Raw genomic sequence first — 22,712 nt, forward strand, 5'->3', positions numbered from 1 at the left:
GATAGATCTTGACCTGATAATCAATTTTACCCCCATGTCAGATTTGCTCTAAATGCTTCGGTTTTTGAGTTATAAGTCAAAAACTGCATTTGACCCCTATGTTCTATTTTTAGCAATGGCGACCATGTTTGTTGAGAGATCAAAACTTCGGATACAATTTATAAACTAAATACCCTAAGGAACATTCAGTTAAAGTTTGGAAGTATTTGGCCTAGTAGTTTCAGAGGAGAAGATTCTTGAAATAGTTTACGACGACAGACGACGATGGACGACGACGGACGCCAAGTGATGACATAAGCTCACTTGGCCCTTCGGGCCATGTGAGCTAAAAAGTGAAACCAACATATTCTATTCCTTTCAGTAACTGAACTGTTTTACTAAAGCACACACTATAGCTTTGCCAAAATGTCCCCTAATTCTGTATACATTATCATTAAGAATGAAATGGTTTGTCACAATATGTCATTGTGGTACAATAGTTAAAATATGAATAAGTTTCAAATGACAGCACCATAAAAACAAAACAAAACATGAAGGCAAACAAATATCATTATATGCATATTCATAATTTATACTAAAACCAGTTGTTGGCGTGATACAGGTTATGATGTTCTTCTCATATGTTTTATGATGGTAAGATACTAAACTCTAATGGGAGGGATTGTGCTTGATTTTCATATGATGAAGGCATAATCTTTCAATCAGTTTAAATGAGATCTGGAGCTGGCATGTCAGTAATTGCTATTAGTCCTTTGTTAATTTATGCTTATATTTGAATTTTTTCACATACCTTAATTTGTTTGATACATTTATAAGTAGTATTTTATGCTATGGCAGTGAGATATGGGGCTTTCATAAAGCTCCTAATATTGAAAAAGTTCAGTTAAATTTTTGCAAAAATATTTTAGGTGTCAAACAATGTACAACAAATGTAATGGTGTATTATGAGCTTGGAAGATATCCTTTGATATATTCTAGATTGTATAATATTATAAGATACTGGTTTAAACTTTTATCAACGAATAATTGTATTCTTGAAAATTGTTACAAAGAGCAGGTACGGAATCAATGTAATAACAGAAATAGTTGGATTTATCAACTGAAGTATTTATTGTTTAATTTGGGTCTGAATGACTTCTGGTATAACCAAGATAATTTAGTTGTAAATGACACTCTTAAGTATTTTGTCAAAACTAGAATATTTGATCAAGCTAATCAACATTTGAATCAATTATTGGATGGCTCACCAAAGTGTTTTTTTATATAAATAATGTTCGTTTACAATTTTACCTTACTAAACATGTGAATTTTAGAGTGTATCTAACGAGAATAAGATTGTCTTCACATAACTTATTTGTTGAAACAGGACGATATCACGGTGTTAATAGATCTGAAAGAAAATGCACTCTCTGTACTTTAAATACAATAGAAGACGAGTTTCATTTCATTTTACAGTGTGATTGTTATAATGCAATTAGGAGACAGTATATTAAGCCATATTATTGTAAGCGTCCATTGTCATTTAAGCTTTTACAGTTGTTGAGCACAGAAAATGTAAAAGACATATGTAACCTTTGTAAATTTCTTTTCCATGCATTTAAACGTAGAACAGACATGTTATAACCAATACTTAATATAGATTATTATTCTTCTCGGATGTATTCATTTATCAGTTATGTATGTTTTATGTATTTATTTATGATATATTGTATTTGCATATATATTATATTTGTACTGATGAGCATCATATGCTCAAAGTAATAAAGAATTGAATTGATGTATCATTGTCATTTTGCTTATTTTCTTTTGTTGCCTGTTTGGACATCTGACTTCTTTTAAACTGAGTTTTACTGTGGGTATTGCTATGTGTTTCTTTATTCTACATTGGCTAGAGGTATTTGGAAGGGTTGACCTCTCACAAAACATGTTTAACCCATTTCATTTTTGCTAGTCTTGTATGTTTTTTAATTTTAATTCATTTATATGTTTTGGAGTGTAGTATGATGTCCTGGAACAAGATGCTAACTTGATCTATAACATGTCATGGTGTAAACTATATAACAAATATCAAGTCAAAATCTTCAAGCATGTTGAAAAAAGTGTGGAAAACTGATTATTTATTAAGTGAATTTTCTAAGGTCAGGGATCATAACTCTGCATAAAACATCAGACCGAACAAAAATTCAAACTTGGTCTGTAACTCGTCATGATAAAACTATATACCAATAATCAAATCAATATCTCCAAGTATGATGAAAAAAAGTGTGGAAATCTGATTTGCCATACTGACGGATGGAATGACAGACGTATGGAGTGCAAACCTAAGGTCCCCTTGAACTTTGTTGGTAGGGTAATAATAATGCAGGCTCCACAAAAATGATAATTGGTCACATGAGTTGGTCAAATATCAGATTTTTAAGAGTATGTTCTTACCTGCTGAGCTAGATGTCTTAGTCTGTCACATTCAGTTGGTGTACTGTCCTTTCTCATTGCAACCTTAACCTGACCAAGGTCACCATAGAAGTTCTCTGAGTTGACATTGAAGAGAAACATGAGTTCCTGTAGGTAATACGTTGTGACATCAAGAGCATTTTCCATAGCTATAGCACTTATCTGCCACATCTCCTCTGTGAAAGATTCACCAGCACTCAAAAATACATGTCTACAACAAATCAAATGTGAAAATAAAATCTTTGGTACAGGATATTTTCAAAATCAAGGTATTTTTAAATAGTAGTTCTTCAATGATTTGGTTTAACTCCTGCCTAACAATCAGTGTATATCTAAGCTGATGATTTAACCTACCTACTACCAAGACGTTAACTAATTTTATTCAAAACTAAAATCAACAATTTAACCTACATGTATTTTAATCCAAAACTTGATGCCGACACAGATGGGAAAACACAATGTATCTTTATTATCAACTTAGTATCGATATACTAATTACATCCATTGGTTGTTTAGTGTTAGTTTGTGTGGAATAATTAGATAGCACGCCACTCCTGCTTCACTAATGCAATTTCCTTTAAATCCACGCTTCATACAAACACGATTTTAACTTTGTTGTGTCTTATTTCTTCATTACAATTTCTGACAGTGCTAGAGAGAGTGGAATTTATATGCTTTAAGATCTGAATAAAACAGAAATGAATTCTATTGGCACTCATCATACCTGCTTCATACTATGTGTGATTTTCATATCTTATACAAGAACATCCCAGTCTGGAGATTATCTCTTCATACTATGTGTGATTTCAATACCTTATACAAGAACATCCTAGTCTGGAGATTATCTCTACTGGTTGTGCTACACATTCTGTTAATATATCTAACAATTCTATACCTTATACAAGAACATCCTAGTCTGGAGATTATCTCTACTGGCTGTGCTACACATTCTGTTAATATATCTAACAATTCTATACCTTATACAAGAACATCCTAGTCTGGAGATTATCTCTACTGGCTGTGCTACACATTCTGTTAATATATCTAACAATTCTATACCTTATACAAGAACATCATAGTCTGGAGATTATCTCTACTGGCTGTGCTACACATTCTGTTAATATATCTAACAATTCTATACCTTATACAAGACATCCTAGTCTGGAGATTATCTCTACTGGCTGTGCTACACATTCTGTTAATATATCTTACAATTCTATACCTTATACAAGAACATCCTAGTCTGGAGATTATCTCTACTAGCTGTGCTACACATTCTGTTAATATATCTAACAATTCTATACCTTATACAAGAACATCCTAGTCTGGAGATTATCTTGACTGGCTGTGCTACACATTCTGTTAGTATATCTAACAATTCTATACCTTATACAAGAACATCCTAGTCTGGAGATTATCTCTACTGGTTGTGCTACACATTCTGTTAATATATCTAACAATTCTATACCTTATACAAGAACATCCTAGTCTGGAGATTATCTCTACTGGCTGTGCTACACATTCTGTTAATATATCTAACAATTCTATACCTTATACAAGAACATCCTAGTCTGGAGATTATCTCTACTGGCTGTGCTACACATTCTGTTAATATATCTAACAATTCTATACCTTATACAAGAACATCCTAGTCTGGAGATTATCTCTACTGGCTGTGCTACACATTCTGTTAATATATCTAACAATTCTATACCTTATACAAGAACATCATAGTCTGGAGATTATCTCTACTGGCTGTGCTACACATTCTGTTAATATATCTAACAATTCTATACCTTATACAAGACATCCTAGTCTGGAGATTATCTCTACTGGCTGTGCTACACATTCTGTTAATATATCTTACAATTCTATACCTTATACAAGAACATCCTAGTCTGGAGATTATCTCTACTAGCTGTGCTACACATTCTGTTAATATATCTAACAATTCTATACCTTATACAAGAACATCCTAGTCTGGAGATTATCTTGACTGGCTGTGCTACACATTCTGTTAGTATATCTAACAATTCTATACCTTATACAAGAACATCCTAGTCTGGAGATTATCTCTACTGGCTGTGCTACACATTCTGTTAGTATATCTAACAATTCTATACCTTATACAAGAACATCCTAGTCTGGAGATTATCTCTACTGGCTGTGCTACACATTCTGTTAATATAGCTAACAATTCAATACCTTATACAAGAACATCCTAGTCTGGAGATTATCTCGACTGGCTGTGCTACACATTCTGTTAGTATATCTAACAATTGTTTCAGCATCAACTCCCGTAAACACACACTGGTTTCATCCTTATCTAAAATTAGCACCACGTTAATCTATTACAACAAATCAAAATATCATTTGTATACCTACATTTAAAAAAAAAATCACATTGATCAAACTTATAATTTATACAAACCTGATATTTTGTTGCTTTATATTACTTTATTATAATTCTATTTTCAGTGTGTATTAATTGATATGACATAACCTTTTAAAGCTATGCAATATTAGGTAATCATCAATCAATCAATCACATATGACTTATTATGTATATTCCTTGGTTGTATTATATTTTATCCATTTTATCATAATTTTTCATTTACTTATCTGTCATCTTATAGTATATCCTCATGTAAACAAACCTTTTGTAGTCATTACAAAATCTACTATCAAATCAGCAGTCAAACCACAACTTTGCTTAAAATTAGTTGCTCCTGCTTCCCAGTATCCTGCCTTCCTTACTCCACATCTTAACCAGGTCTGTAGCATGGGTAATAGTAGATGGTTTACACAGTAGTAAGCAAAGAAAGGACCTAAAATATAATAATATTTCAATATGTTTTAAGTTAGTTTTATGCATTCTACTGCAACTAAGTACTTTAAATGGAGTCAATACTTTACAATCAAACATGTCCTTATTGTCATTTTGAATAGTTTTGAAAACATCAATGACAATAAAAAGAGACATCTTTAGCGTAGTAACATAAAATAAGTAACTTTCTGAATTACCGTAGGAAAACTCAGAATATATGAGATCCACTAAATAAAATTTTGAAAATTAGTTTGAACATTAAAAATCAAACTAATAATACCTGGGATATCATGTAATGATCTCAATAAATCAAACAACATATCTAATGTCTCTGGCTGATATGTCTTTGGACAACAAGCTACTGATCCAGCTAATCCATCAATCATCAGAAACCATACATGTAATATACCAGACTCATTATCTAATGATTCAAGAGATTCACCCACTCGAATCTCACTGTTTCTACTGTCTTTCCTGGATTTCTGTACATTTACTGGCGATTGTTCAATATGTTGTCTGGTCAAGACTTTAGTAAGTCCTTGGTTGGCTGCTGGGTTTGTATTCACTGGGCTATTTGTCTGGTTATTATCTATTTTCACTGCATCAAGAGTATTCTGTTTGTTAACAATGTTACTTGCATCATTTTCAATTGTGCTCTCAGATTCATTTTTCTGATTATCAATATTTAATGTAATTCCTGAATCAACAGAATCCAGACTAGTGCAATCCTTTTCCTCATCTTCTTGAAGTTTCTGTAGGTCCTTATTGTTGACACAAAAGTTATCTTCCTTTGTTAACTGTGAATTCTGGGAAAACTGTCTTTTGAAGTCCTCTATATCAATATTTGGCAGTACTGGATCAACAAACTGATTTGAGGTATGTGAGTTAATTCTGAAATCAAGTAAATATATGTTGCTGGTTTTTTTTAAAATGTACACTTTGACACATGCTACAAATGTATTTCTATATTTATTCATTGATAAGTTACCGTAGTATTTAAACCTGTAAAATTTAATAGCATATAGGTTTAGGGGGCCAGAGGGAGAGTGCTCACAAACATGTTTAATCCTGCTACATTCATTATTTGCCCGTCCCTAGTCAGGAGCCTGTAATTCAGTGGTTGTTGTTGATTTATGTCTTTCATAATTGATTTATGTAAATTGAAGCGTATAATTTAGGTTGAACTAATCTTGGATGAAATGTTTCACAATTCTATTGTCAGAGACTTATATAGCTGTCTATACTGTATGGTTTTTCTCATTGTTGAAGACCAAACATGACCTATAATTGCTTGCATCCACTTCATTTGAAATCTGGTCAAAAAGAGATCTAAATGGCTATCAGCTTTTGCTTTGTTAGCATGTGAACAAAACTCATGGTCTGCAAAATTTCCATGTTTTCTATATAGATTGTGCTTTGACTTCCTTCCACCCCAAAAGGCCTGAAAGAGCCTATCTAACGTTAAGGTAGCTGACTTACACAGAAATAAATACAGAGCAAATTATTTTGTAGCATGTGATGTAAAGGTACCAACCTATGTGCACCATTAAAGACAGGACATGCAGGCATCTTCCACATTGTCTGCAGTATATTATTACATTTCTTAAGGTAACCCAGAGCTGGTATACACAAACTTTCACCTTGGGTTATCATAGTGAAGTCACTTCCTGAATCACTGTCATCATCCGAATCATCGTTGTCATAGTCCCCTGCATAAATGTTTAGAATTGATATTAAAATGTGTCATACAGTCTAAAAGATAAGATTCAAATTTCAAAACAACTGGAAAGTTCACCTTTTTCAAGACCTATCAAGTCAGATTACAAAGAAATGTACTTGTGTGTGTATTATTGTAATTTTGTAAAATTGTAAAGTTTATGTTATAATATTTTCAAGCATCAGTCATTTGATATGTACCTGGTCTGTGTTTCCCAAAAAAGGTCATCAACATTCAGCATACCTAAAATCAATTTTAGTTGTAAGATTTTTTTTGTGAATCACAAGCTGGTACCTCCATTATTCTTAGATATCCAGACAAAAACAAAATGTGAAAAATAGTTATCAGTGATTGTTCAATGTGCATTTTGCTTCCTATTTTATGTTGAGAATATTACCTGTACCTTAAGTTTTTAAATCATTTTGTTTAAATTATGTATTGAATATATTGATAAAGTCTGTAAATTTTTGTATCTGTTTACATTTATTTTCACATGATATATATCTAATTTTAAAATATCTGGTTATGAAGTAATCAAGTAACTGTTAGATGGATAGTATAGTATACCCCTATTTGTTCCCTATGTTTGCCCTTGTCAACATGCCTACCTGGTCCTCTGACATACTTCAATAGGCAGAGTATACAGTCTACAGTAGCATTGGCAAACACAAATATATTGTCAGTGTTGAGGAAAACCTCAAACACATCTAATACAGCAGCTACATGTCTCTGTCGTACTTCATTGATTTCTTCATCAGGACTATGTTCTATCTTAACAGCTCTCAAAGCACCAAATAATGGTCTCCAGCCAGACTTTAAGTCTGCAGTACAGGCTTCTACCAACTCACAGACAGAACATACAACCTATAAAATAAATACCACACTCAGTCACAGTTATCCAATTAGTATGCCTAGTTTTAGTGAATGGTACTTACACATGCCATATCCTATAAGAGGACTAATTCTAATCTTTATTTTTTTCATTTTGAGACATGAGAACACTCTCATATATTTGGAATGTATTTTTTGTTTTCATGCCATTTTTTTGGTATTCAAAGAACATTGAAAGATGCAACATATAGAGAACTTAAATTTCAACTGCCCAATGCATACATCTGGAACATCCCAATGTACATGTTCTCACATAATCTAGAATTCACCATCACACAGTTCCAAATTGTACTGATTCTTATTCCTACCTTAACTTAAACATCACAATAGTTTGGGGCTAGACATAACATGTTCTCAACTGATCTTATACATCAAAATCATACAGTTCTAGTCTAGACTTAAAAGCTTATCATTGGTTATCACAACAACAGTGATTTTCTCGCTTGAGCCGGTTAGGTGAAAGTGAGTAAAGCAATTGAGTTGAGATGACAAATGGTAATCTTTTCATATCACACTACTGTGATGAGAAAGGAAATTATCAGTCAGTAAGATCAAAAGGAAATTTTGTAAAATAGCCATAAAACATGTTCTCACCTGGTCTTGAACATCACCGTCACACAGTTCTAGACATAACATGTTCTCAAATGTTTTACATAGAAATTCATTGATGTGGAAGTGTGGTAGTTCTTGGTGATTACTGATCATAGCCTGTATGAAGTCATGAACACATGTCACTGCCATTTTTGATACATTCCTCACTCTGTGTCCAGCAGCCTAAAAATCAGAGTGAACATTAAGAAATTATAAAAATAACAGTTGAAAGTTCCTCCTCTAATTTATGATCTCTGATTAATGAACATAACAAAACATTTTTGCAACATTTCTCTGTTTTCTGCCATTGATTATATGATAGTTTTACCAAGTCTAATGAATCATTTTTTTACACTATGTCAAACATGTCAATCAGTCCCAGACATCCACTCAAACGCCAAAAAAAATTGTTTTGAATTTTTGAATTTAAAAAGATATATCTTTATTGCTTTACTCACTTATACATGCAACAGAACAGTCATGCAAAATTATGTAATTTGGATGCTTTCAACTTGAAATCAATGATTTAAGAAAATGGTTGGGATCCTGCTAACATGTTTATCACTGCCACATTCTGTGTGCATATGCCTTTCCCCAAGTCAGCAGCCTGTATTAAATTCAGTGGTTGTTATTTGTTGCTGTGTTACAATTTTGCTTTTCGTTGCTTTTTTTTGTACAATAAATTAAGCTGTTGGTTTTCTTGTTTAAATTGTTTTACCTTTGTCATTTCAGGGCCTTTTATAGCTGACTATGCGGTATGGGCTTTGCTCATTGGCGACATATAGTTGATAATTTCTGTGTCTTTTGGTCTCTTGTGAAGAGTTGTCTCAATGGCAATCCCACCACATCGTCCTTTTTAAGATGTCTATACACTTTTCATATAGACATATAATTCAACTGTGTTTGTCCTTTCAATAAAATTTTTAATAAAATGTGTGAAAGCTATTTCAGGAAAGTGGCCCAATATTCACTATTGTTCTTTTTCTTTTTTACCTCAACTAGAAATCCTGACACTACACTCCAAACTCTCATCTGATGTAGTAAAGGACGGTTGCTGTTTACTATCTTCATCAGAACTTCCTGTAGCCTATACAAATGCAATGCATTCTGGGGTAATTGTGGCTGTTCCACTGATTCTTCATTATCCTCCTCATCCATTAACATTTGATGAAGCTGGTCTTGACTTGATTCACATAGCTTTGATAAGAACTCCAACAATGCAGACATGTTTAACTTCTCTGCTGCTTCTTCAAACAACCTAAAGTGTAATCAGTTAAAGAACCTTTTAAGAGAAAATGAACATACTTCAGACCCCTATATGAATGACAAGACAGAAATCCACTTCCAGACAGAAAAAGTATTCTTTTCCAATTTTTATGATAAACCTATCCAAGGTTTTAAAACTTTATAGAGTAAAATGTAATCAAAAGGAAAATGTTCGATATTAAGGCCCTAAAATGACCCCTATTTCTAGCTTAAATTTACAATTAGGATTTATTGACCAATAAAGCAATGAATCATTATTAAAACAATGACTAGGTCCAAAACACATCTTCTTGAGAAAAGTTATAAATAGCATTCCGTTCATGACGTCAAAAATAGCACACATTTCAATTTTCCATGAAAATTCAAGAAAACATGTATATTTCAAGGCTTCCAAAACCGTCATATATTTCGGACATTTGTATAATGTCTGGTAAAAGTCCAGCTGGGCAAAGCATGAAACGGTCATCTACTTTTTAGTTTTCAAGGTTTTCTTAAGAAGTGGTCATTTTAACATAATTCACAATCTTTCTTACCCAACCTTTTGCCTTTAACAGCCAACACATTTCCGGTCGTAAAAGTGACAAGATGATTAATTACTATCAAAAAAACCCCTACTTCAATACTTTCTAATTTTAATCAAGGCTAATTAGTTGTTGGACAGCTGAAATCTACCTGTTCAGGTGACAGGTAAACTATTTTCAGAACCGGACATCGTATAAATTGATCGGTCTATTCAAAGTTATTTTCTTACATTTCAGCGTTTTGTATCTAATTGATTTAGTCCAAAAGATTACAATTATAAGAAATACATTTATAAACATGATTTGATTAAAAATTTAAAAAGATTTTAAATGAAAAATCATCAGAACTGCAAAACAAATGTGTGCGCATGTGGGCATGTGGGAAATTTAATTATGCATCCTACATTTCTACAAAAATGCTAAAATTATCATTGATACCTGTATCTAACGTTCATTTCATGTATTTTGTTGAAGAAATAACGTGGAAAGAGCTTCTTCACTCAGTCGTGCTTTGTAAATGTACACAGATTTTATGTATATCTGTTTCTGGTCCATGTTTTACTATTGTCAAGTCAACATCCGGTATTAGGAAAAGTGATTTTAAAAACGAAAGTAAAGTTTTTGACGTTTGCACATATAAAGAGTCTAAGGCAGATATGAGCATGCTAATGTGCACACTTCAAATGATGCACTGCAAATTTAACAGTTTACATCAGAACATAAAATTAAAATAAAGTAAAGTTTAATATCAGTTTTTTTAATCTAATCATCAATAGTCTAATGTCAATCATTGGGATAGCCATCTGATTACCATAATTGCCTTTTGTGACTTAGTCTTTAAGGGATTAAAATTGGAATCAGATATTAAATGTCCGGCTGGCTCATATATTTTTTGGAAGCCCTGATATATATTTCCCTTGATTTTTTTTTTACTGAAAAGGTTGAGTACAAGCGTTGAAAAGAAAAATCTTTTATCAAAAGTCACATTTGTTGTAAAATTTTACTGCTTTCAATATTTGTTTGTCAAAGCATGTGTGTGATCTATATTTAAGAAGCTTAAATTTGCAAGGGAATTTTTTCCAAGTTTCATCAAAACTCTATATTATATTTGGCCAATTTGGGTTGTAAAAGTTTACCCTTTATAAGAAAGCTGCATATAAATAGCTACATTTTACTTCCTAACATGTCTTTACATCAACTTGAAACATTTTTATATTCAAACAATGGACTTAATATTCAGGGACAACTATATCCCTTACAAAACTAACTCCTGTAAAAGGAATAAAGTATTCAACAAGAAGTGAATGGCATAATTCAGGTAACAAACAAGTAAAACAAATTACATGAATGGGTAGAAACATCATACAATCTTAAAACTTTGTGGTATGGAATAAATATTTGTTCACTGAGAAACAAGAAAGGCAGGATATAGGAGACAGCAGAGATGGAAAAAAGATAAAAGAGACAGGATTTACCACAAAGACTCAATCTTAATTCTCACCTGTCAACTTGCTGAGAAAGTCCACATAATGCTTGTGAAGCCTGAACAGCATTTAACATTCCCCCTCCAGTAAGTGACCTCTCCCAAGCAGACTCTATTTTACTCTGATTTATTAACTCAGGAATATTAATTCTAGGAGCTACAGGTGTTGCTGCTGTAACTGGCATACCATAAAACTCATCATCACTGAAATACACACAAAAAACTCATCACAGAAAACACATTAGTTCCCCTTTAATAGCAGACTTGTTTTTGTACTGTTACGAATCACAGTTTATGACTAAACTCAGTAAAGACACGTCGAAATTGCATTTAATTGATAAATTCAACAACACTTACCGTTATCTTGATGACATTTTTTCGTTAAATAATCAAGAATTTTCTCAATATACTGCTGAAATTTACCATAAGGAACTTACTTTAAATAAATCAAATTTATACGGTAATAACTGTCCTTTCCTTGATTTAGATATTTCGGTTTTAAACGGGAAACTCCACACTAAAATTTACGACAACAGGGACGATTTTTGTTCCCTATTGTTAATTTTCCATTTTTAGATGGTGATGTTCCTTTGGCACCTGCTTACGATGTTTATATTTCACAGCTCGTTCGCTATGCCCATGTCTGTTGTGACGTCTTTTGATTTTAACGAACGCAATCTATGTATTACTGGTAATTATTAAACCAGGGATATCGTCACCATAAATTACTTAAAACCTTTATTAAATTTTTCCATAGATATAAAGATTTGGTTTTGAAGTTTGGTTGTACCTGTAGAAAAGTTATTTCAAACGGGATAGCACATCCTCATTTTACGGAAATGTTGTTAACAGTGCCCGGAAATTTAGAAATGATCCCTGTAAACTTATCGCTCCTTTAATTAAACTTATTCTAAAAGGTTACCAATTCAACACTGTAATAAGATCATTGAATATTGTTTTTATTGGTATAAATATTGATTTTGTTATCAGCAAATTAAAAGCAAACTAAATATTACTAGTATGTTATATACATATATACATTCATGGATCTACAATCTGTTCTTACCTGTAACTTGGAATTGCACAAGGTCATGTTTTTCTCTGACTGTTTATGATGTCTTTACACTAAATCCATTGGAGGTTGGATGTGTACGGATTGAAAGTGTAGTCTTAAATGCATGATTTTTTTTATTAGTTGTTAGTGGCTTTGAACTAGCTGTCAGATAACTGTGAGTACTCTCAGATCTGTTCCTAGTGTCTTTTTGTTGTCGGGATGTACAAGTACCCGGCCACGTGCACTTGTATTTTTGTCCATCTGATGAGTTAAGCCTTTTTCAACTGATTTTTATAGTTCGTTCTTATGTTGTACTGTTATACCACTGTCCCAGGTTAGGGGGAGGGTTGGGATCGCTAACATGTTTAACGCCGCGACATTATGTATGTATATGCCTGCCCAAATCAGGAGAATGTAATTCAGTGGTTGTCGTTTATTTATGTGTTACATATTTGTTTTTCGTTCATTTTTTAATATAAATAAGGCCGTTAGTTTTCTGGTTTGAATTGTTTTACATTGTCATATCGGGGCCTTTTATAGCTGACTATGCGGTATGGGCTTTGCTCATTGTTGAAGGCCGTACAGTGACCTATAGTTGTAAATGTCTGCGTTAATTTGGTATCTTGTGGACAGTTGTCTCATTGGCAATCATACCACATCTTCTTTTTTACATTAAAACTCATCAACACTAAAATACACATAAAAGCATCGTCATTGCTGGAATACACACAAAACTAATCATTACTGAAATACACATAAAACTCATTATCACTGAAATAAACATAAAACTCATCATCACTGAAATACACATAAAACTCATTATCACTGAAATAAACATAAAACTCATCATCACTGAAATACACATAAAACTCAATATCACTGAATTACACTTCAATCTCATTATTATTGAAATTCAAATATACCTTTCACCGCTGTAAAAAAAATATATTTATATCACATCATAAGTATTAAAGGGCCTCAGCCTTGGTGACCAAGTTGTCCAAGTAGTTACTACTGTAATCACTAGCCAGTCAACACTGAGGTTGTGAGTTGGAACCCCACTCCTGTGGGTGCCCTCCAATCTTAATAGACTATGGTTGTCAGTTGCCTTATCGAACGTCAGTGGTTCCCTCCAGGCACACCAGCTTCCTCCACCAATAAAAACTGGCGGCCACAAAATAGCCCAAAAAAGGTGCTTAAAAGTGGTGTTAAAACACCAAGAATCAATCAATCAATCAAGATAGAAGAATCAAAAATTAAAACAAACACCTAACAGAAAATTCTTCTCTGTAAAATACCAAACATCTTTCTTTCATGTTGCAAAATGATTTTTTTTATGCATTGCATTGTGTGAACTCTGTCGAACAAAAGGTTTAATTCATTTTTTTAAATATAAATCAATTATGTTCGTAACTCCATACTAACTCATTAACTGTGTCCATATTTGGTTGTCCCTGTTGTAATTTTGGCAGATTTGATTGGTTGTTTCCCTGACTGAAATAAGTGTGTTCTAATTCTGATATAAATGCTGTACACCTGAAAGATAAATTCATTCTTTTAAAGGTAAAGTTATTATAATTCTATAAATATATATTCATATATAAGTATAAAAAGACCAACCATTAAATTTAATAATAATCAATTGTTCAGAATAGAAGATAATTCTCAGATAAAAATCAGTATTGTTATCTTTAGACAAATATATATATAGATTGGATTGACCAAAATAAAAAAGTGTTTCCAACAATCAGCTGAGTGATCTCCCATCTCAAGACCTGTTGTCATGTTACAAGTTAAACAATACCTAAATAAGTGTTTCCAACAATCAGCGGAGTGACCTCCCCTCTCTAGACCTATTGTCATGTTATTAAGTTAAACAATACCTAAATAAGTGTTTCCAACAATCAGCGGAGTGATCTCCCATCTCTAGACCTATTGTCATGTTATTAAGTTAAACAATACCTAAATAAGTGTTTCCAACAATCAGCGGAGTGACCTCCCCTCTCTAGACCTATTGTCATGTTATTAAGTTAAACAATACCTAAATAAGTGTTTCCAACAATCAGCGGAGTGACCTCCCATCTCTAGACCTGTTGACATGTTATTAAGTTAAACAATACCTAAATAAGTGTTTCCAACAATCAGCGGAGTGACCTCCCCTCTCTAGACCTGTTGACATGTTATTAAGTTAAACAATACCTAAATAAGTGTTTCCAACAATCAGCGGAGTGACCTCCCCTCTCTAGACCTATTGTCATGTTATTAAAGTAAACAATACCTAAATAAGTGTTTCCAACAATCAGCGGAGTGACCTCCCCTCTCTAGACCTATTGTCATGTTATTAAGTTAAACAATACCTAAATAAGTGTTTCCAACAATCAGCGGAGTGACCTCCCCTCTCTAGACCTATTGTCATGTTATTAAGTTAAACAATACCTAAATAAGTGTTTCCAACAATCAGCGGAGTGACCTCCCCTCTCTAGACCTATTGTCATGTTATTAAGTTAAACAATACCTAAATAAGTGTTTCCAACAATCAGCGGAGTGACCTCCCTTCTCTAGACCTATTGTCATGTTATTAAGTTAAACAATACCTAAATAAGTGTTTCCAACAATCAGCGGAGTGACCTCCCCTCTCTAGACCTATTGTCATGTTATTAAGTTAAACAATACCTAAATAAGTGTTTCCAACAATCAGCGGAGTGACCTCCCATCTCTAGACCTGTTGTCATCAATACATCCATACTGAGTACATGTGAAGCATGAAGTTTAACTGGCTTTACTTTACTGTTGACTGATGGTTTATTTGGTAGTTTTCTCTCCAGGATTGGACTTTTAGGAGTATGTAACATCACACAAGATGTTGTTGCCAAATGGGAGAACACATTTCCACATCTCTGTGGCATTCCTAAATTAAAAATAATTTCATTCAAAAGATGACAATGTAAATTCAGAAATACAATGTAACCTGCCTAATCCAACACCTGAGTATTCTGACACCCTGCCTAATCTCACATTTTATTCTGGTCCTCTAGTGTGTTGTTGTCAGATAACACAGGTTACACTGTAACTGCAATGGAAAATTGACAAAAATATAAGCTTGCATTTCAAATATAACTTTTCATAGCATTATTGGTATGATAATGCAACATTTACTGACATGACAATTATAACGCTAGATTTGTGTCTGTTGTTTAACATTTGCAATTATGAATCCATGCAAAATGTTTTGATCTTTCAGTATATATAACAAGAGGCTCTCAAGAGCCTGAATCGCTCACCTGGTAAACAATGCCTTCGGCCATGTTTTTTGACGAAATAGAAAATAAAATACAAAATTTATTTTATACACCCTACTGATCATTCAAATGAAGTTTGGTTGAATTTGGTTGAGTAGTTTTAGAGGAGAAGATTTTTTAAAGTTAGCAAATATGATGAACAAATTGTGAAAAATTGTCATTAAAGGACAATAACCCCTTAAGGGGTCAATTGACAATTTTTGTCATATTAGCTTATTTGTAGATCTTACTTTGCTGATCATTTTTGCTGTTTACAGTTTATCTTTATCTATAATAATATTCAAAATAATGACCAAAAACTGCAAAATTTCCTTAAAATTACCAATTAAGTGGCAGAAACCCAACAATGGGTTGTTTGATTCATCTGAAAATTTCAGGGCTGATAGATCTTGACCTAATGAACATTTTTACCCCCATGTCAGATTTGCTCTAAATGCTTTCGTTTTTGAGATATAAGCCAAAAACTGCATTTGACCCCTATGTTCTATTTAAAGTAAGGGCGGCCATGTTTGTTGACGGATCAAAAATCGAAGCACACACTTTGTGCAGGATAATCTAAGGAACTATCATGCTAAGTTTCATCCAAATCCATTCAGTAGTTTCAGAGGAGAAGATTTTTTAAAGTTAGCAAATATGATGAACAAATTGTGAAAAATTGTCATTAAAGGACATTTACCCCTTAAGGGGTCAATTGACAATTTTGGTCATATTAACCTATTTGTAGATCTTACTTTGCTGATCATTTTTGCTGTTTACAGTTTATCTTCATCTATAATAATATTCAAGATAATGACCAAAAACTGCAAAATTTCCTTAAAATTACCAATTAAGTGGCAGCAACCCAACAATGGGTTGTTTGATTCATCTGAAAATTTCTGGGCTGATAGATCTTGACCTAATGAACATTTTTACCTGATGTCAGATTTGCTCTAAATGCTTCTGTTTTTGAGATATAAGCCAAAAACTGCATTTGACCCCTATGTTCTATTTTAAGTAACGGCTGCCATGTTTTTTGACGGATCAAAAATCGAAGCACACACTTTGTGCAGGATAATCTAAGGAACAATCATTTTAAGTTTCATTCAAATCCATTCAGTAGTTTCAGAGGAGAAGATGTTTGAAAAATTGTTAACGACGACAGACGACGACGACGGACGCCAAGTGATGAGAAAAGCTCACATGGCCTTTTAGGCCAGGTGAGCTAATAAAACTAGTCAGAGAGTATAAGCATCAATTAAAAGATTCGTTTTAGATATTTATGCAAACATTAGTGTATTACCATAAGTTTTGATAACTAATGTAGGCTGTAGATAGTTGTCTCATTATGGTTCAGACTAAAACTCCTTATTTTTATTTTCAATAGAATTAGGTTTAACAAGGAAATATCTCACTCTCTCTACTATACATACAGGTACATGTATAATATGTCAAGCCACAAATTTGAAATGGTCAGGAATTGAATCACCAATTTCTTGAAGGATACATAATAATAGGTTAAAATGAGATCTCTTTAAATCATAAAAAAAATATCAAAATTTTGATATAAGGTTAAATATAAGTTATGTCTTAGTCAAACTTATTTGATTTTTAAAATACTTTTCCATTATTTAGTTACCTAATAGGCAACAAAGCCTGGCTGCTTTCTGTAAACCTTCTAAACTCATACAAATAGCTTCTCTGGCTCTGATGCTCTCTTCCTTAGCTCCCTCAGTCCCTAGCATTAATGCTATACTGCTTGTAATGCCACAGGAGTTCTTTCCATTTAAAAGAACTGACAATACATCCAAGATACTATCCCAACATCTGGACAAAATTCGCCTACAAAATCTTCTCCCTGGATAAGAGATAATCATATATTATAAGGCCACACCAATTTAATTTCTTGTTCTACAGATTTTTGGACTCCAAAATTTGGGGCGAGCGAGCGATTTGAAAATTTTAATAAAAAAATATTTAATTTGCAAATTTTTGAGGCGAAGCTTGAAAAGTAAAGGCGAGCGATTATAATTTTTTTTTGTAAACATAAAATAGTAGGTTTTGACAATATTAAAACTTGATTTATCACTTGTACTTTGACATTTCTTTAATTTCTGAAGTATTTTTTCCCTGTTCACCAAGAAATAATTAAATCTGGTCTATGTATGTGTGACTGACAATGAGACAATTCTCCACCCAAGTCATAATCAGTTTGGGGGCAACCCCTTAATGTTATAAATATCCCTTTTACATGTTTTATGAGGGATCAATATAAGTTTTAATGTATTTGTTTGTACAAAAGGGCTCATATTTTCTCAAAGAACTATATATCTATCTGGTATTAAATGGTCAAAACATGTCCAAGAATTTTGTAATATTCCTGGACTTTAACCATGTTAAATTAACACATTTTACTTTAACAGTTTAATATTATTCAAAATAAGTGGACCCCTCTTTTAGAAAAAGTTGTTGAAAATATGATGTAACTCTCCTCTTTTTGAGTACAAAATTCTAAGTTTTCAAAGGTTTTGTGTAGAAGAACTATACAAATCCTTGGTATTTCTATTTTCTTTTCTACATCAGTAAAATGACCCCTTGTCTGAGGGAGGGTTGTTCTCAACCTGATAATAACAAACACAGGTCAAAGTACGGCCTTTAACACAGGGCTTTGATACAGACCAAACAGCAAGCTATAAAGGACCCCAAAATTATTAGCGTACACAATTGGAACAGGAAAACCAACGATCTAATTTATATATCTAAACGGGAAAATACCAATGAACAACATCAACAAACGATAACTGCTGAACGACAGGCCCCTGAATCAATCAGGACAGGTGCATAAACATGCAGTGGCTATGGATAGTTTTGTTTCGCCAGCATACAATATACAGCAGTTGAAGGCAAATCCTTCAGAAGTTCTTTGTACTTTATTCTAACAACGAACATTTTTTGATAGGGAATATAAGTAAGGGGGAAAGAAACCAATTTTTTGTTCTTAACAGGTATTTCTGCTGTTATAAATTTATAAGGGAGCACTGTCTCCCACTTTGGATAAATAGGTTTCATGCTGAAACAAATATTCTCACAGAAATTTACACAGTGTGGTGGGGTGCTTTTATGTTTAAAATCGTTATATACAGGTTAGACTGTGATTTTAAAAACAAATGTTGATATCTTTTTATTTACAAAAAAAAAACGGTGCGGGAAATGGACATGATTACATTTTCGGATGCGAGAAGCGGGAATATAAAAAAAATTAAAAAAATCTGTTTTGAAAAAAATTGGTGCGAGCGGGTCCGTCGAACAAGGAATCAAATTGGTGTGGCCTAATATACAACTAAAAAAATTAGAACAAAATATGTAGTTGAAATTAATTAGTATTAATTCTGTTTCAACAAGGAAGAATCATGGAAGCAATTCCCTTTTTTATTTATCCATCACTAATCTGAATGGTTAATGGAAGTTTGAGATACATAAACAATATTTAAATTCAAGATGCCTTTTCAGGAAGTATGTTTCAAACAAATTTGTGTCAGCAATCATGCATAATGTTAACCTCATTATATTCTAATCTCAAAACTACATAGTTAGAAAGGCAAGTGTATCTTTGTACGTATGGTAACATGAAATAATAACTCCATAGAATAAAATGAATCATATAATCTAAGTTATCTCCCTTACCTGTTGATTTACAGTCCAATCTATATAGTTCATATCTATAGTCACAAGAATTAAAAAATAAAAAGGATATTTTCACTACAATATCTCATGTTCAGATTTGATAAATGCATTTTTCTTAACAGTTCCTGATATCACAGAAGATTGACACTTCATCAACAGAAATATGTTGGCTACAAAACTTAAACAGAAAGTTCAGTTATAATCAAAAACTCGATTCATGCCACTTCACCTACCCAAAATTGGTCTAATACTACTGCTGCACAAGCCATGTGTTAAAATGTATAAGGTCTCTCAGAAATATACTCACCCATTTCCACATGCTTTATATTTTCTGATGAGGGTTCAGTTGTCATATCATATTTCTGCACCTTTGTCAAGAGTTGTCCTCCTTTGTCATGATTCCCAAGGCCATCTATATCTGTAATGAAATTTTACTGTATTTAAGATATACATAAAGAATAATAACTACTTACATTTAAATTTGGATATGGAAACATAACACTGCATCAATATTGAACCAGGTGCTCCGCAGGGTGCAGCTTTAAACGACCGCAGAGGTCAAACCCTGAACTGTTGGGGCAAGTATGGACACAACATTCAAGCTAGATACAGCTCTGAATTTGGATTGTAATCAAATTTTTGACATAATATGGGTTTCTTACACAAAACAAATGTCAAGATCTTACAAATCTATTGCACAATATTGTGCAATTAAAGATTTCTTCTTCAAACTTTTCAAAAATTTGAAATTTGAGAAATTTGGAGAAAAAAAATTGATAACTACTACCACACCCCTTTTTATGCAATTAGTCCAAAACCTGACATTTCTTTATACATAATTTACAAGTAGTGTAAGGGAGGTAAATCAAATGTTTTTGAATTACCTCCCTTACACTGCTTTTAAATTGACTTAATTCAATGTCCATTGACCAGAAAAACCTAGTTTTTCCCCTTTTATTGCCCCTAATTTCAAAACATTTGAGCCACAACTCCCCAAAATCAATACTAACTATCCCTTTATGGTATGGAAACTCCTGGTATAATTTCAGAGAGATTCATACACTTAATCACAAGTTATTGTTGAAAACTACAAAAATGCTCTTTTTTGGTCCCCTTTTTGGCCCTTAATTCCAAAACTATTGGGACCATAACCCCCAAAATCCATCCCAACCTTCCTTTAGTGGAATAAAGATCCAATCGCTCAAACTAAAGTTATTGTCCGGAAACTAAATGTGTCTTCGGACGACGACGACACTGACAACAATGCAGACGACATTATAGCATTATACGACGCAAAAAAAAAAAATTGCAGTCGTATGAAAATATGCCTCTCAATGATTATCAATTGCACTCACAAGCTTATGTAGTTTAATATTCCATTCATAGATTATTCATTATCATTGCATAGCAAATTAATTTTACCCATAGAATTATTGTAAAGATAGCATGCACTATCATGTGATGACACTTATGCAAATATAGCTTCAATTTATCCATGTCATCAGTGACAAGTATTTTTTAAACAGCTTTGCTATTTAGTAAAAGGCTTCTTATCAAGAATATTGGTTATATATTATCCTTCATAGACATTACCTTTTATAATAGATAGTAAAGGAGATTCTAGTTTGCTGAAACATCCACACTGCTTCAGAAAATCATTTGATATTGTTTGGCTATAAACCTCACTCAGCCAAGCTGGAGAAACAAACAGCATCAAACCACAACCAAAAATGTCATCTAAATAGTCTTTCTGAAAAGATAAGATAATTATCAATTAATATTACATTTTGCTCAGATGAACCCAATATTATCAACAAGTATATCATACTGGTATTATGGCAGAGACATTAAAATACAAAAGTAAAAAGACAGTGATTCTTTGTAAAATGTCTAATTGATTGTTCTTTAGCCTGCTGGTGGCTGTATATGCATATCATTTCATCTCACACTGACTAAAAGACATACCTTTAGCATATACTACTGCCATATGTGATAAGTATAGGTATTAAACAATATTTCTATACCACAGTCATCTTTAAGAAGCAGGTTAAAAAAAACATATGATTGCATTTGTAAGATTCTCTAAATATTTGTACAATCAACACAATTTGGGTTGAGTTGACTGATTTATACAAAATATCCTCAATAAACATCTATTATACGAGTAAGGAAGTCACTGTAGTAATGTATTACACAAACAATCTGCCAAATGTTCGCACAATCCCTACATTAAAGATAAAAAAAAACAATACTATCTACATTACCTAATAACATAGGGGGAAAAGGTGGAAGAACAAGGAGGTGAGATCAAAATTTAGAAGTAGAAAGAAACAAACAAAACCATGGCAAAAAAAGAATGACAATGAAATGACAAACAATGGTACTATACATACACTACACAGAAAACTTAGACTGAGCAAAATAAACCACACCAGAAACTGGTTGGATCAGCATACCTCTGTTATGCTAATTTTATCTTTGTTTTCACTATCATAGTATCCCTCTGTTGATAACTTCATGTTCAGCAATAATGTTGTCATGGTGATAACATAAACACTATCTGCATTCAATACTGTCATGTGACCTATTTCACTATCAAATTCTGTTTGGTTTTTCAATATTTCTAGAAAAAAGAGTATTCTTACATTCATACATTTACCAATTCAACAACAAGATATTCATGACAATTTTAAAATTGGAAAAATTGCAAACCAAATAAACTCTACTCTTAAAATTTTACTCTCAACGTTTTACAGAAATTTTACTGCATTTTTTGGGGTATTAAATCTACTCTAGTGCTATTATTCAGCCTCAGTGCTTTTCTTGTACTGATTTTTCTCATTTTTATTTTATGTTTTGATAGCTCACTGATCATGATTGAAAAAGGAACTTGAAGAAAACCTCAGTTACCGGTATATCAACCTGACATTATCATGTGCCTCTCCCATGTCG

The 22,712-nt window shown here is 32.7% G+C and overlaps 1 protein-coding gene across 5 annotated transcripts in view; it reads right to left on the reverse strand.

The window, feature by feature from the left end:
* LOC143047202 (brefeldin A-inhibited guanine nucleotide-exchange protein 3-like) overlaps positions 1-22,712 on the reverse strand; it is a 78,499-nt gene that overhangs the window by 22,179 nt on the left and 33,608 nt on the right. For all 5 annotated transcript variants that reach the window (XM_076220204.1, XM_076220205.1, XM_076220202.1 and 2 more), the window contains 15 exons: positions 22,217-22,383; positions 21,354-21,510; positions 20,068-20,178; positions 17,716-17,934; positions 15,475-15,709; positions 14,227-14,337; positions 11,766-11,951; positions 9,471-9,735; positions 8,481-8,660; positions 7,604-7,859; positions 6,813-6,987; positions 5,559-6,169; positions 5,109-5,279; positions 4,657-4,777; positions 2,434-2,662 (listed from right to left, as the gene is read on the reverse strand). In XM_076220204.1, coding sequence (XP_076076319.1) covers positions 2,434-2,662; positions 4,657-4,777; positions 5,109-5,279; positions 5,559-6,169; positions 6,813-6,987; positions 7,604-7,859; positions 8,481-8,660; positions 9,471-9,735; positions 11,766-11,951; positions 14,227-14,337; positions 15,475-15,709; positions 17,716-17,934; positions 20,068-20,178; positions 21,354-21,510; positions 22,217-22,383 — 3,194 coding nt within the window. The remainder of the gene's footprint in view (positions 1-2,433; positions 2,663-4,656; positions 4,778-5,108; positions 5,280-5,558; positions 6,170-6,812; positions 6,988-7,603; positions 7,860-8,480; positions 8,661-9,470; positions 9,736-11,765; positions 11,952-14,226; positions 14,338-15,474; positions 15,710-17,715; positions 17,935-20,067; positions 20,179-21,353; positions 21,511-22,216; positions 22,384-22,712) is intronic.

This window comes from Mytilus galloprovincialis, chromosome 10, assembly GCF_965363235.1.
Source record: "Mytilus galloprovincialis chromosome 10, xbMytGall1.hap1.1, whole genome shotgun sequence".
Taxonomy (NCBI): domain Eukaryota; kingdom Metazoa; phylum Mollusca; class Bivalvia; order Mytilida; family Mytilidae; genus Mytilus; species Mytilus galloprovincialis.